A 16,881-nucleotide genomic window follows, 5' to 3' on the forward strand; every position below is an offset into this window, starting at 1 on the left:
AAGACTGAAACAGGTTTTCCTGTATTTAGCGGCATCCATCATTCCTTCAATTCTGACCAGTTTCCCAGTCCCTGCCGATGAAAAGCATCCCCACAGCTTGATGCTTCCACCACCATGCTTCACTGTGGGGATGGTGTTCTCGGGGTGATGATAGGTGTTGGGTTTGCACCAGATATAGTTTTTTCCTTGATGGCCAAAAAGCTCAATTTTAGTCTCATTTGACCAGAGTACCTCCTTCCATATGTTTGGGGAGTCTCCCAAATGCCTTTTGGCGAACACCAAACGTGTTTGCTTATTTTCTTCTGTAAGCAATGGCTTTTTTATGGCCACTCTTCTGTAAAGTCCAGCTCTGTGGAGTGTACGACTTAAAGTGGTCCTATGGACAGATTCTCCAATCTCCGCTGTGGAGCTTTGAAGCTCCTTCAGGGTTATCTTTGGTCTCTTTGTTGCCTCTCTGATTAATGCCCTCCTTGCCTGGTCCGTGAGTTTTGGTGGGCGGCCCTCTCTTGGCAGGATTGTTCTGGTGCCATATTCTTAAAATGTTCAAATAATGGATTTAATGGTGCTCCGTGGGATGTTCAAAGTTTCTGATATTTTTTTTATAACCCAATCCTGATCTGTATTTCTCCACAACTTTGTCCCTAACCTGTTTGGAGAGCTCTTTGGTCTTCATGGTGCCACTTGCTTGGTGGTGCCACTTGCTTGGTGGTGCCCCTTGCTTGGTGGTGTTGCAGACTCTGTGGACTTTCAGAACAGGTGTATATCTACTGAGATCATGTGACAGATCATGTTACACTTAGAATGCACACATATGGACTTTATTTAACTAATTATGTGACTTCTGAAGGTACTTGGTTGCACCAGATCTTATTTAGGGGCTTCGTAGCAAAGGGGGTGAATACATATGTACGCACCACTTTTCCGTTTATTATTATTTATTTCTTTAATTAAAAAGTTTTTTTTTCATTTCACTTCACCAATTTGGACTATTTTGTATATGTCCATTACATGAAATCCAAATCCAAATAAATGTAATCTACAAGTTGTAATGCAACAAAATAGGAAAAACGCCAAGGGGATGAATACTTTTGCAAGGCACTGTAGCTCCCCCAGACCCAAACCATTCCCAGCCCTGCTCAGCAGCCAGGTGTCAGATAACCCCCAATGTAACCTAACACACACACACACACAGGTTGAGTAATAGAGCTCATTATTTATTAGGTAGACCTCCTGAGCTAAACCCTGAATCATTTATTCAGTGAAGCTGCTCTCCCCAGAAAGAGAGAGACAGAGAGAGAGAGTGCCTGCATGGAGTTATGGTGGACACAATGTCCTGACTCTCTCTGACTCTAACTTGCTGACCACTGGACGACTGGGTTACTACCAGAGCTGGACTATAAATACTACTGCTGAAGCTAACCTGTTGCTACCCTGGACTAGTACTACTACTGTAACTTACCTGCTCTAACTGTTTCTACTTTACTGTGGTATGCACTGCCCTGAAACTCTTCAACTCTAACCGGCTAACCGTGGCTAACTGTTCTTGGACTGGGCTACTACTTTAGGCCTGGACTACTGCTCTAAGAACTAAGCTGCTGTAACCTGCTGTAACACTGACCTGCTGTAGCTAAACTGTTGACAGCACTGGACTGAAGAACTGCAAACTAGACCTTCATGCTAACTGCTAACTCTGGACTAAGCCCTATAATCTAGAATCTTTCGATAATGGCTAGCACTAGACGCTAACACGGCCTCTTCCTCTCTAACCTGCTGCCTCTGACCAGCTAACTGTGCTAACTCCATCATGGGCCTCACTCTCCTCCTGCTCATCACCTACCTGGGATACACACACTCACAGGTTAGACTGGCGAACACACACACACACACACACACACACACACACACACACACACACACACACACACACACGTTTGCAACCGCATAGTTGTGTTGTGGTCATGTTCTGACCATGCGGTCTCTCATCAGGCTGATGTATCCAGTCTGAGTTCTCGAACAGCGTTTACAGTCATGGTGACTGCCGCGTCCTCCTCCAACCTCAGCCCTCCGGTCAGCCGCATTATCAACACCAACGAAACCGGTGAGACACAAACACAAACACACATACACACATACACACACGCATACACAAACACTTGAATGTGTGACAGCCAAACTGATAGTGCTCTGAGGAATCGCTGGGTCTGTTCTGCTGCTGCCCACTGCTTTATTACCCACACTGTGTGTGTGTGTGTGTGTGTGTGTGTGTGTGTGTGTGTGTGTGTGTGTGTGTGTGTGTGTGTGTGTGTGTGTGTGTGTGTGTGTGTGTGTGTGTGTGTGTGTGTGTGTGTGTGTGTGTGTGTGTGTGTGTGTGTGTGTGCCTGCGTGCCTGTGTGTGTGCGTGTGCGTGTGCGTGTGCGTGTGTGTGGTAACTGTAGTCGTGCTAAGCAGGATGAATGATGCTGTAGTGAATGTCAGTGAAATGCCAGAGCTCTCACCAGAATAGAGCAAGCTGGTCACACACCCTCCCAGTTGGTTGACCCAATACCAAACAACAACAGTATCTGCAACAAGAGTAGGGGAGACCGGGGTTGGTTGTCTCACAGGTTAGTTGTCATAGTTCTAATTATTCCCAATCTAAATGGACCTGTGTAATATTTTTAAGGGTAAAATGTGTGATTTAAAAAATTTTAAATAAAATAATCCAACTGGTCAACTCACACGCATGACAAACAATTGAGGTGAGTGAATCTATGTTTTTCATAGGTGAAAGTAAAAATAAAAAATCTTGGAATTTTCTTTGGGAAATGTTTGAATTATGTGAGTATCCATGAACAATTATGGTTTGTAGAAAAGAGAAACAGGAGAGATATATTTCAAGCCTATCCTTTTTCTGCCACACACACATGCGTGTGCAAACACACACATAAATACACTCACATTTACACAAAATGTCATATATTTAATTTTACAGCATAAAATGCTGAATTTTGTTAGGAATATTGTTTGATCAAAGAAAGGCTTTTCTATTTCTAAGAGTGTATGGTATGGTGCTTAATTTCTTGTTACAAATGGAATAAGCTACTAGCAAACATAGTGGCAACCAACCCCCAACCAACCCCATAGTGGCTACCAGCCCCACGATGGGGCTGGTTGTCACAAGTGGACAGAGTGTGTTTGATGTCTTATAATTCCATGTTGGAATATGATATGAGGATTAAAAGGGTCCCCATTTCAACCCAAGACCTTGGACTTTCTCTTAATATTGAAAAGAGTCTTTGTAACGATCGTCCTGGAAAGAAGGTGACCAAAACGCAGCGTGGTAAGTGTTCATTATAATTTAATAAATAACCTGAACACTGAAACAACAAAAACAACAAAGAGAGAGAACGAAACGAAACAGTCCTGTCTGGTGCAGACACAAAACAGAAAACAACTACCCACCACACACAGGTGGAAAAAGGCTACCTAAGTATGGTTCTCAATCAGAGACAACGATAGACAGCTGCCTCTGATTGAGAACCACACCCGGCCAAACACACAGAAAATAAAACATAGAACACCAGACATAGAATGCCCACCCCAACTCACGCCCTGACCAAACCAAAATAGAGACATAAAAAGGATCTCTAAGGTCAGGGCGTGACAGTCTTGTAAGATATACTGGTGCTGAGAAATACACAGGAGAGTAAAAAAGTGTGACAACCAACCCCGGTCACCTCCATCTTTCACAACATCCTCCCAATTTGTTGAATGGATTTACTTGTTAAGGACTTTTATGTATGGACTGGATGCTTTATGATGACATATCTAATAGAATTTCAGGAGATTTTGGTGAATATGGCTTGAACTACTTCTTCTTCTTCCTCCTCCTCCTCTAGCCCCAACATCCCCACCTACCAATCTAGAGGGAGAGAGGGTAGGCTCCAATGGGATCCTTCTGTCTTGGACCATGCCCTCTGACTCTCCCATCGACGGTTATGTGATCAGGTAAAGAGACATACTGTATGATGTAACCCCAGATTAAGGTGGACTGAGCCGTGCGTCCTCCAAAACACAACCCAGCTAAGCCGCACTGCTTCTTGACACAACGCCCACTTAACCCAGAAGCCAGCCGCACCATTGTGTCAGAGGAAACACCGTACACCTGGCAACCATGTCAGCATTGCACCTGGCCCACCACAGGAATCGCTAATGCACGACAAGAACATCCCTACCGGCCAAACCCTCCCATAGCCTTAGACCACTGTGCCACTCGGGACACTTCTTGTTTTTATAAGAAATATTAATGTTGGAAATTCAAAAAAATCGAAATAGTTTGCATAGTCAACTTACACACATGTGACCACACTCACACTACATGTGGGCGTCGGCTAATGGGGAAAATGTATATGAAGTGCAACGGGTTTCCTCAAAGGTTTTTAGTAATGACAGCACATTGGAGTTTACAGTGCAGGCTTAATCTGGGTTGGGAATAACACTATAAGGGGAATAGGTTGTTGATATTCCACAATTATTTACTTCTAAATCAAATTTAAATAAAGTTGTTTTTATATCATCTGGTGTTTAAATGTAGGGCTCCCAAGTGGCGCAGCGGTCTTAGGCACTGCATCTCAGTGGTAGAGGTGTCGCTACAGACCCTGGTTCAATTCCAAGCTGTATCACAACCGGCTATGATTGGGAGTCCCATAAGGTGTCACACAATTGGCCCAGCGTCGTCTGGGTTTGGCCAGTGTAGGCCATCATTGTAAATAATAATTTGTTCTTAACTGACTTGCCTAGTTAAATAAAGAAATGTGTTTCTATTTCAGGTACAAGGAGATGTGTCCATATCCAGATACCACCTTCAAAGAGGTGACCAAGCACCTGGATGTCCCAGAGACCCTCCTCAACCTCTTTTTACCAGGATCTACCTATAACATTAAGGTAACACTCAATCAGTACACATAAGTACACTGTAAAGCCCAATGTGCTGTCATTACTCAAAACTCTTGAGGAAACCTGTTGCACTTCATATATCTGAGTACAGTTACTCTAAGTGATTTTGTAGTCATTACTCAAACCAATAGATTAACTGTGACCCTGTAGGGCAGTAGTCACCAGCCGGTCGATCGCGATCTCCAAGCCATTCGTAGTCGATTACCAAACATTTCTGTATAAAATCCAACGATAAAGCTTTGCGTTCCTATTTTTATTTCTTGTTTCACGCTGTTGACAGTAGGTGCAGTGGTGATTTTAGCATGTAATTCTTGGTGGGGCAAACCCCCCAAAATTTGGGCAGATGCATGCCAGAAAAGCCACTACACCACACAACACTAAACAATACATTAGTTGCACTGTAATGGTGACAAACGGTGCCCACAAACTGTTAGGACAGCAGTCCCAACACCTTACCACTACGACACTTGGTTATCAACGGAGCCTTGTCTGGCAGCGAAACAGTTAATTCAGCCTCATTTACTGACTTTAAATAAACATAGGTGATATGGCTGACTTGCTTAAACAAATGTGGTTTCTACTGACAATTGAGATGTACAAACTATGGCATAAGGGGACGACGACAAGCGGATAAGAGGCCATCCGTAATTTCGATTAAGACATTAATAAGCAAGCCACGACGGACGTAGTCAATATAACTATTTGATTAGCACTTTGGAAATGTACAGCGACAGAATTCAGAACATGGGCTGTTCTCCCTGTTCACCAAGTCAGAACCGTAGGATAAATAAAGGGGGCATATAAGCAGACGATGAAAGCTTTTACAATATTCAACGATTACATTTCTCTAAAACATGTTATAGGCTACATGTGCACCACCAAGTCAGAACAGTAGATGAAATGAAGAAGGGAAAATATACCAAATTATAAGGATGAGGCACATGAGCTACGAACAGCTTACTACACAACATACACTTAGTATTACTTTCTTAGCTACAGTATACATATCTCTGTGGCATATTACATAATTTATGCAGCACCATACAAGACATTTTTGGAGTCACATGCTGACCAGACCGGACGCATTACGTACGGGAGCGTTGCAAAATACAGTATATTTACACATACATGTTATTCTATCATTGCACCAACACTGCTTGTGCGCGTCAGCGAGTGTCTGCGTAGCCAGGCGCTAAAATAGAACTTGGTTCTATTTTTGATACTCAACGTGCTGCAAGTCCTGCCTCTCCCATCTCCTCAATGGTTTTTAGGAGCATATACCCACTTGGGTGATTGAAAGATGAACTGAGGTCCCCACTCCAGTCCAGTTGGTTGTGGTAATGCACCTTAAAGTTTGTTAACAACCGCCATATAAAGTCCAAAGAAGAAGAAGCCTGAAGGAGGAGAGATTACTAGAAACGAACTCAGTTGACCATTTTATCTGTGGATTATTGTCGGAGTAGAGGACCTTGTGCATTTCAGGTAAAATAACAACCCAATGTTTATGTCCCAGGACAAATGAGCTAGCAACAGCAAGCTAGCTAGCTAAATTGCCATAAATGTTTAATGCTTTTCAACCTATCCCCAAATTAATATACTTGGTTCAGCTTTTGTTTTGATATTTCAACCTACGTATCCTGATCGCGTCTGGTGTGGGTAGACAAAATCAACTTACATGCGATGGCGCACGCGGACAAATGCGCACGTGCGGTCTGGTCAGTATGTCACCTTGTTGAGCTGTGCTCACTTGAACAGGAATGTGGCGCGGCGGTTCTTCGTGGGTAAATTTTGTCATTGAACTTTGTCATCAAAGTCTGGCATTCTCTGGATTTATGGCACTTTCAAGACAACTGGGAACTCTGAAAAAAAACAATGTCAAATCATGATGACGTCTGTGATCTTCAGGTCGTAACTCTAGAAAGAGGCCCGAGTTGAATAACCGTTCAAATGTATTTTCCCAGTCGGAGCTCGTTTTTTCCTGAGTTCCCAGTTGTTTTGAACTCACTGAAGTCAGATTTCCCAGTTCTGAGTTAACAGTTGTTTTGAGCGTGGCAGAAATCATACTGGATTGACAGCATGGCCAATGTTGAATGTTTATCATTTTAAGCTTGGAAAAGAGACCCTTAAACCCAGAATTGGGAAAACACAACCACTCCACTGAATTTCTCTTCATTATTTCTCTTCATATGACAAGGATTAAAAAGCATTTGCCAGTAGATTGTTGACTTGATTCATGATGATGACTGCTAGCTTGCTAGATAAGTTACTGTAAATATAACGGGATTTTACTTCACTTTATCTGTGGACAATGACCTTGAGACTTCATGGATGGGCACTTCTAATGTAACTCGATGGCAGAACCCAAAGGGCTACACTTTTTTAGGTCTAACCCTTAGACTTGGCGGTGACGTAGTGTCCCCATGAGTGACAAAACACTGAGCCAATCACGGTGCAACGCTCCGTATTTTCTGCTGGCTTGCCCCACCACCACAGAAAGCACTGAGCTAGGCTGAAACTGCCTTACTCAAGAAAACAAAAAAGAGACCATGTTTGTATGCCACCTTATTAACTCAATGATATCTTTTCTTTTTTTTTTTACATTGTTTGCAAACTGATATGTGACATGTATTAATGCCAAAATAACATGCAAAACAGTCAAGCTAAAAATAATTATAAATTGGGTGGTTCGAGCCCTGAATGCTGATTGGCTGACAGCCGTGGTATATCAGACCATATACCATGGGTATGACAAAACATTTATTTTTACTGCTCTAATTACGTTGGCAACCAGTTTATAATAGCAATAAGGCACCTCGGGGGTTTGTGATATATGGCCAAAATACCACTCCGTGTTGCATCGTGCATAAGAACAACCATTAGCCGTGGTATATTGGCCATATACCATACCTCCTCTGGCCTTATTGCTTAATTAAATCTTTATGGCAATACATTACATATCTCATGAGGCCTAGCTTTACCCTAATGGCTGTGTGTGTGTGTATGCCTGTGTGTTCTGGGCAGATGCCTCTAGCGGGGAAACTATTCTCTTGATCTGGTTGAATAATTGATTGTGATTAAATTATTGATCATATAAACAGATCTATGGATCAGCCATGCTGTTCTTTTTCCACATATTCTTATGTCAATATGTTGTGTGTGGTCATGGTCAATAGTTTTCAGAATGCATTAATCCTTAATTACCTGTGTGTGTGTGTGTGTGTGTGTATCACATTACCAGACGTTACTTATGTGTACTGTATAAGCACACCCAGCAGTACTGAGTGAGCTATGTGCTACTTTGTCCCGCTCCTCATTCAATCTCTATCCGTTGTTTCCTTTTCTCTTCCTGGGTCTTTCATATTCTCTGTTCTGTCTTCTATTAATATTCTCTGTTCTGTCTTCTATTAATATTGTCTGTTCTGTCTTCTATTAATATTCTCTGTTCTGTCTTCTATTAATATTCTCTGTTCTGTCTTCTATTAATATTGTCTGTTCTGTCTTCTATTAATATTCTCTGTTCTGTATTCTATTAATATTCTCTGTTCTGTCTTCTATTAATATTGTCTGTTCTGTCTTCTATTAATATTCTCTGTTCTGTCTTCTATTAATATTCTCTGTTCTGTCTTCTATTAATATTCTCTGTTCTGTCTTCTATTAATATTGTCTGTTCTGTCTTCTATTAATATTCTCTGTTCTATTTTCATACTATGTAGCCATTTCATTGTCTTATTAGAGTCAGAACCTCACTTTAACATCTCATTTAAAGGGTACTCTCTACAGCAGGGTTGGGCAAACTATGGCCCGCGAGCCCATTCAATCCGCCGTGCAGGAGGTTTGCGTAAAACCCCTTGTTTTTTTTAAGGGGGAAATTATTATTTTGGGTTTAAAAAACACTCCAGGCCACTCTTGAACGACTAAAATTAGATAGAGAGGATGTAGAAATTATAATGGATTCATATATTTTCAAATACCTGCCCTTTTTCTGGCCCGCGAAATTGATTTAGACAAAAAAAATGGTACACAAATCAATCAATCAATCAATCAATTTTATTTTATATAGCCCTTCGTACATCAGCTAATATCTCGAAGTGCTGTACAGACACCCAGCCTAAAACCCCAAACAGCTAGTAATGCAGGTGTAGAAGCACGGTGGCTAGGAAAAACTCCCTAGAAAGGCCAAAACCTAGGAAGAAACCTAGAGAGGAACCAGGCTATGAGGGGTGGCCAGTCCTCTTCTGGCTGTGCCGGGTGGAGATTATAACAGAACTATGCCAAGATGTTCAAAAATGTTCATAAGTGACAAGCATGGTCAAATAATAATCATGAATAATTTTCAGTTGGCTTTTCATAGCCGATCATCAAGAGTTGAAAAACAACAGGTCCGGGACAGGTGGCGGTTCCATAACCGCAGGCAGAACAGCTGAAACTGGAATAGCAGCAAGGCCAGGCGGACTGGGGACAGCAAGGAGTCACCACGGGCGGCAGTCCCGACGCATGGTCCTAGGGCCCAGGTCCTCCGAGAGAAAGAAAGAGAGAAGGAGAAAATTAGAGAGAGCCAAGATTTTCAAAATGTTCATAAATGACAAGCATGGTCAAATAATAATCAGGAATAAATCTCAGTTGGCTTTTCATAGCCGATCATTAAGAGTTGAAAACAGCAGGTCTGGGACAGGTAGTGGTTCCATAACCGCAGGCAGAACAGTTGAAACTGGAATAGCAGCAAGGCCAGGCGGACTGGGGACAGCAAGGAGTCACCACGGCCGGTAGTCCCGACGTATGGTCCTAGGGCTCAGGTCCTCCGAGAGAAAGAAAGAGAGAAGGAGAAAATTAGAGAGAGCCAAGATTTTCAAAATGTTCATAAATGACAAGCATGGTCAAATAATAATCAGGAATAAATCTCAGTTGGTTTTTCATAGCCGATCATTAAGAGTTGAAAACAGCAGGTCTGGGACAGGTAGGGGTTCCGTAACCGCAGGCAGAACAGTTGAAACTGGAATAGCAGCAAGGCCAGGCGGACTGGGGACAGCAAGGTGTCATCATGCCCGGTAGTCCTGACGTATGGTCCTAGGGCTCAGGTTCTCAGAGAGAAAGAGAGAACGAGAGAATTAGAGAGAGCATACTTAAATTCACACAGGACACTGGATAAGACAGGAGAAGTACTCCAGGTAACCAACTGACCCTAGCCCCCCGACACAAACTACTGCAGCATAAATACTGGAGGCTGAGACAGGAGCGGTCAGGAGACACTGTGGCCCCATCCGAAGAAACCCCCGGACAGGGCCAAACAGGAAGGATATAACCCCACCCACTTTGCCAAAGCACAGCCCCCGCACCACTAGAGGGAAATCCTCAACCACCAACTTACAATCCTGAGACAAGGCCGAGTATAGCCCACAAAGGTCTCCACCACAGCACAAACCAAGGGGGGGCGCCAACCCAGACAGGAAGATCACGTCAGTAACTCAACCCACTCAAGTGACGCACCCCTCCTAGGGACGGCATGAAAGAGCACCAGCAAGCCAGTGACTCAGCCCCTGTAACAGGGTTAGAGGCAGAGAATCCCAGTGGAGAGAGGGGAACCGGCCTGGCAGAGACAGCAAGGGCGGTTCGTTGCTCCAGAGCCTTTCCAAATGATCTGTGTGGTCCTCCCGATGTGGCCCTTGAGACAAAAAGTTTGCCCTCCCCTGCTGTACACGGTAGTTACCCATTATATGATGCAAAACTTGTCATACTGGCTGTATTTTTAACTAGGCAAGTCAGTTAAGAATAAATTATTCTTTACAATGACGGCCTACCCTGGCCAAACCTTAACGACGCTGGGCCAATTGTGCGCCGCCCTTTGGGACTCCCAGTCATGAGTTGTGATATAGCCTGGAATTGAACAAGGGTCTGTAGTGACACCTCTAGCACTGAGATGCAGTGTCTTAGACTGCGGCGCCACCAGGAAGCCCCTCTAAATGTATGCCTGATTGAACAGGGAATACTTCAGATGCACATGAAATGACCCCGGGAATCGCTCAGAGATGCAAACAAATTATATACATTAAAAATGGGTGAATATTTCCTTTAAGACTAATATTTCCTTTAATATTGACCCCATCTGGCCTCCCCAACACCACAGCCAGCATCATATGTGTCTCCCTTCCAGGGATGATTAGTGCTATCTGGGATCCTTGGGATGTTTAGCTTCAAAGACAAACTAGCAGTGGGATGCTATGGCTATGTGTGTGTGTACCTGCCTGCCTGCCTGGTGTTGTGTGGCTGTTGCATCAGTAAACGTTCCTGACCGCTGGTAGAGATTAACATGGGGGAGATCTGATGACTGAATCTTGAATTAGTAATAATGAGTAATATCTCTCTCTCTCTCTCTCTCTCTCTCTCTCTCTCTCTCTCTCTCTCTCTCTCTCTCTCTCTCTCTCTCTCTCTCTCTCTCTCTCTCTCTCTCTCTCTCTCTCTCTCTCTCTCTCTCTCTCTCTCTCTCTCTCTCTCTCTCTCTCTCTCTCTCTCTCTCTCTCTCTCTCTCTCTCTCTCTCTCTCTCTCTCTCTCTCTCTCTCTCTCTCTCTCTCTCTCTCTCTCTCTCTCTCTCTCTCTCTCTCTCTATATATATATATATATAATCTAGGTTGCAGCAGAAAACTCTGCTGGTATTGGTCCCTATAGCAAGTCTATGTACATCAAAACTGCTGAGGCCCGTAGGTATCCAATAATAACATACAAACACAGACACACTTATACACACAGGCAATGACATCAGTTTGTCTATCTCTTTCTCAAGCCCCCGGCCTGGTGACTAATCTGACAGCATTTGCTCAGAACCACACGTTCGTAGTGGTCACGTGGTTCCTGCCGCTCCGCATCAACGGTCTGATCAACAAGTTTGCGGTCAAAGCCAAACACGCTCGTACCGGTCAGACCGTCCGCATGCTGGAGCTGGATGCTGAGGAAATCATGACCGTAGCGCTACCACACTGCAACGTACGTATGTCTGTCTTTGTCTTTCTCATTCTTTCTCTGTCTGTCTAGAGATACTCTGACCATATCGGTAACAGAAGACTATCTAGTTTTAACTTTGTGACGGATGTGAGATTAGCTTTTTCAACTGGTTTTTCAACTTACAGAAAATATATTGCAGTCCAAACAGAGCAATGCTACAGGCCTCCGTTTTTTTTCTCTCCCTCTCTTTCTTTCACTCTCTCTCTCTCTATTCAACTAAATTCAAAGTGGATTCATTGGCATGGAAAAAAACATGTGTTTACAGTGCCAAAGCAAGTGAAAAAACAAAACAACATCGACAAAAACCAACAAAGCGAATTCAACAAAACGAAGACAAAAACAATCAGACATTAACAGTAAACATTAGACAGCTTTTAAAAGATTATATTATTAGCAGTTAAAAAATTTAAGCTCTGTCTTTGTGTACTTAAATACATAGTGTGTGTCTGTGTGTGTAGGATGCAGTAGAAATCCTGTCTCGTGGGACCGCAAGTCCATCAGAGGTGACAGCGTCCTCTCCTCCTGTCACCCTGTCAGCCGTCCCACCTGCCGCCACATGGGCTGTACCAATATCCGTAGGGGTGGACCAGCTGCGTCCCTACACAGCATACGTCTTCGAAGTGTCCGCTTTCACCTCCGACGGAGAGGGACAGGTAGCCTCCACCATGGTCCGCATGCCTGAGTCAGGTACACAGACACACACTCCACCTCTCTATCTCTACATATCTCTGCCCATCTCTCCATATCTCTCTCTATAACCGTCTACATCTCAATTCCTCCGTGTCTCTCTATCTATTCCTCATCTCTCTCTCTCACCATGTGAATATGTATTTGTGTGCTGCAGCCCCAGAGGACCCTCCCTACAACCTGTCGGTATGGAATGTGACGTCTAAGTCCGTCTCTGTCTCCTGGGATCCGCCAACCATTGTTACCGGACGCTTCAGCTACGTCACCCATCTCTACGGCCCTACAGGTACACACATATACAGTACATTTAAAATACTTGCTGAAGTAAAAACACTGAAGGTGGCAGATCTAACCCTAACACTGTGTGTGTGTGTGTGTCAGGGTTTATCTATGAGAACAGCACAGGGGACCTGAAGTTTGTGTACTCTGGTCTGACTCCCTACACACACTACAGAGTAGAGGTCCGGGCCAAGTCTGCTGGCCTGCTGGGGCCTGAGGCCTTTTCTGCTGTACTGACACATGCTGAGGGTAAGAATAGACACATGTCTTGAGTGATGTGCTCTACCAGTGCAGTACTTTTCCTTTCCCTATTGGTCAATGAGGTGAGTGCAGGAGTATTTTCCTACCTTGAACATCTAAACATTCTGCCTGGTTCTCTAACATTGTCTCTAAGACTGTCTGGTTCTCTCTCTGTGTGTGTGTGTGTGTGTGTGTGTGTGTGTGTGTGTGTGTGTGTGTGTGTGTGTGTGTGTGTGTGTGTGTGTGTGTGTGTGTGTGTGTGTGTGTGTGTGTGTGTGTGTGTGTGTGTGTGTGTGTGTGTGTGTGTGTGTGTGTGTGTGTGTGTGTGTGTGTGTGTGTGTAGCTCCCAGTGCGGTACAGGCTCTGCAGGCAGTAGCACTAGACTCTGTGTCGGTGGGTGTGAGTTGGAGAAGCCCTGCCCAGCCCAATGGTGTGATCACACAGTACAGACTCCTGGTTCTGTCTGACAACACACTGCTGCAGGACATCACTCTCATCGGAACACAGGTATCACTCTGTGGATCTGGTTTTACTATCCTTGTGATGAACAGAAGTCCTCACAAGGATACCAAAACAAGTCAAATTCAGACAAGTGGAGAAAAATATATATACAGTACCAGTCAAAGGTTTGGACACACCTACTCATTCCAGGGTTTTTCTTTATTTTTACTATTTTCTACATTGTAGAATAGTAGTGAAGACATCAAAACTATGAAATAACACATGGAATCATGTAGTAACCAAAAAAGTGTTAACAAATCAAAATATCAAAATCTATGTTTGAGAATCTTCAAAGTAGCCACCCTTTGCCTTGATGACAGCTTTGCACACTCTTGGCATTCTCTCAACCAGCTTCATGAGGTAGTCACCTGGAATGCATTTCAATTAACAGGTGTGCCTTGTTAAGAGTTAATTTCTTCAATTTCTTTCCTTTTTAATGCATTTGAGCCAATCAGTTGTGTTGTGACAAGGTAGGGGTGGTATACAGTAGATAGCCCTATTTGGTAAAAGACCAAGTCCATATTATGGCAAGAACAGCTAAAATAAGCAAAGAGAAATGACAGTCCATCATTACTTTAAGACATGAAGGTCAGTCAATACAGAAAATGTCAAGAACTTTCAAAGTTTCTTCAAGAGCAATCTCAAAAACCATCAAGCGCTATGATGAAACTGGCTCTCATGAATACCGCCACAGGAAAGGAAGACCTGGAGTTACCTCTGCTGCAGAGGGTGGACCATTTCAGATCGTCAGTGATGTGTATGCCGAGGAACTTGAAGCTTTCCACCTGCTCCACTGCGATCCCGTCGATGTGGATAGGGGCGTGCTCCCTCTGCTGTTTCCTGAAGTCCACGATCAATTCCTTTGTTTTGTCGACATTGAGTGAGAGGTTATTTTCCTGGCACCACACTCCCAGGGCCTTCACCTCCTCTCTGTAGGCTGTCTCGTAATTGTTGGTAAATCAGGCCTACTTCTGTTGTGTCATCTGAAAACTTGATTGAGTTGGAGGTGTGCGTCAAATCAAATCAAACTTTATTTGCCACATGCGCCGAATACAACAAGTGTAGACTTTACCGTGAAATGCTTACTTACAAGCCCTTGACCAACAGTGCAGTTCAAGAAGAAGAAAATATTTACCAAGTGGGCTAATAAGAAAAAGTAACACAATAAGAAAAACAATAATGAGGCTATATACAGGGGGCACCGGTACCGAGTCAGTGCAGGGGTACAGGCTAGTTGAGGTAATCTGTACATGTAGGTGGGGGCGAAGTGACTATGCATAGGTAACAAACAAACAGTGAGTAGCAGCAGTGTACAAAAGTGGGGGCGGGGTTAGTCAAAGTAAATTGTCCGGTGGCGATTTTTATGAATTGTTCAGCAATCTAATGGCTTGGGGGTAGAAGCTGTTGAGCAGCCTTTTGGTCCTAGACTTGGCGCTCCGGTACTGCTTGCCATGCGGTAGCAGAGAAAACAGTCTATAACCTGGGTGACTGGAGTCTCTGACAATTTTATGGGCTTCCCTCTGACACCACCTATTATATAGGTCCTGGATGGCAGGACGTTTGGCCCAGTGATGTACTGGGCCGTTCGCACTACCCTCTGTAGCGCCTTACGGTCAGATGCCAAGCAGTTGCCATACCAGGCAGTGATGCAACCGGTCAGGATGCTCTCGATGGTGCAGCTGTAGAACCTTTTGAGGATCTGGGGACCCATGCCAAATCTTTTCAGTCTCCTGAGGGGGAGAAGGTTTTGTCGTGCCCTCTTCACGACTGTCTTGGTATGTTTGGACCATGATTGTTTGTTGGTGATGTGGACACCAAGGAACTTGAAACTCTCGACCCGCTCCACTACAGCCCCGTCAATGTTAATGGGGCCTGTTCGGGCCGCCTTTTCCTGTAGTCCACGATCAGCTTCTTTATCTTGCTCACATTGAGGGTGAGATTGTTGTCCTGGCACCACACTGCCAGATCTCTAACCTCCTCCCTATAGGCCATCTCATCGTTGTCAATGATCAGGCCTACCACTGTTGTGTCGTCAGCAAACTTAATGATGGTGTTGGAGTAGTGTTTGGCCACACAGTCGTGGGTGAACAGGGAGTACAGGAGGGGGCTGAGCACGCAGCCTTGTGGGGCCCCTGTGTTGAGGATCAGCGAAGTGGAGTTGTTGTTTCCTACCTTCACCACCTTGGGGTCGGCCCGTCAACAAGTCCAGGACCCAGTTGCACAGGGCGAGGTTCAGACCCAGGGCTGAGCTTGGAGGGTACTATGGTGTTGAATGCTGAACTATAGTCAATTAACAGCATTCTATATAGGTATTCCTCTTGTTCAGATGGGATAGGGCAGTGTACAGTGCGATGAGGATTGCATCGTCTGTGGAGCTATTGCGGCGGTAAGCAAATTGAGGTGGGTCTAGGGAGTCGGGTAAGGTACGGGTGATATGGTCCTTAACTAGCGTCTCAAAGTGTTTCATGATGACAGAAGTAAGTGCTATAGTCATTTAGTTCAGTTACCTTTGCTTTCTTGGGTACAGGAACAATGGTAGACATCTTGAAGCAAGTGGGAACAGCAGACTGGGATAGGGACAGACTGAATATGTCCTAAACACTCCAGCCAGATGGTCTGTGTATGCTCTGAGGACTCGGCTAGGGATGCCATCTGGGCCGGAAGACGTCGGTGTCCGCGACGTGGCTGGTTTTCACTTTCTAGTCGGTGATTGTCCTTAGACCTTGCGACATACGTCTCGTGTCTGAGCCATTGAATTGCGTCTCCATTTTGTCTCTATACTGACGTTTTGCCTGTTTGATTGCCTTACGGAGGGAATAACTACACTGTTTGTATTCGGCCATATTCCCAGTCACCTTGCCATGGTTAAATGCGGTGGTTCACGCTTTCAGTTTTGCGCAAATGCTGCCATCGAGCCACGGTTTCTGGTTATGGTAGGTTTTAATAGTCACAGTGGGTACAACATCTCCTATACACTTCTTGATAAACTCAGTCACCATATCCGTGTATTCGTCAATGTTATTCTCAGAGGCTACCCGGAACATATCCCAGTCCGCATGATCAAAACAATCTTGAAGCGTGGATTCCGATTGGTCAGACCAGCGTTGAATAGTCCATAGCACGGGTACTTCCTGTTTGAGTTTCTGCCTATATAGATTTGCCAAAGGGAGGGCGGGGGAGGGCCTTGTAGGCATCCTGGAAGTTGGAGTAGCAGTGGTTGAGTGTTTTAGCAGCGCGAGTAGTAC

General features: G+C 44.3%; 1 protein-coding gene across 1 annotated transcript in view; it reads left to right on the plus strand.

The window, feature by feature from the left end:
- LOC139539319 (phosphatidylinositol phosphatase PTPRQ-like) overlaps nt 1-16,881 on the plus strand; it is a 64,240-nt gene that overhangs the window by 16,370 nt on the left and 30,989 nt on the right. Inside the window, 9 exon segments of the mRNA XM_071342145.1 lie at nt 1,987-2,098; nt 3,843-3,987; nt 4,809-4,923; nt 11,559-11,628; nt 11,712-11,911; nt 12,388-12,616; nt 12,774-12,902; nt 12,998-13,144; nt 13,479-13,642. Coding sequence (XP_071198246.1) covers nt 1,987-2,098; nt 3,843-3,987; nt 4,809-4,923; nt 11,559-11,628; nt 11,712-11,911; nt 12,388-12,616; nt 12,774-12,902; nt 12,998-13,144; nt 13,479-13,642 — 1,311 coding nt within the window.

Source organism: Salvelinus alpinus, chromosome 15 (genome assembly GCF_045679555.1).
Source record: "Salvelinus alpinus chromosome 15, SLU_Salpinus.1, whole genome shotgun sequence".
Taxonomy (NCBI): domain Eukaryota; kingdom Metazoa; phylum Chordata; class Actinopteri; order Salmoniformes; family Salmonidae; genus Salvelinus; species Salvelinus alpinus.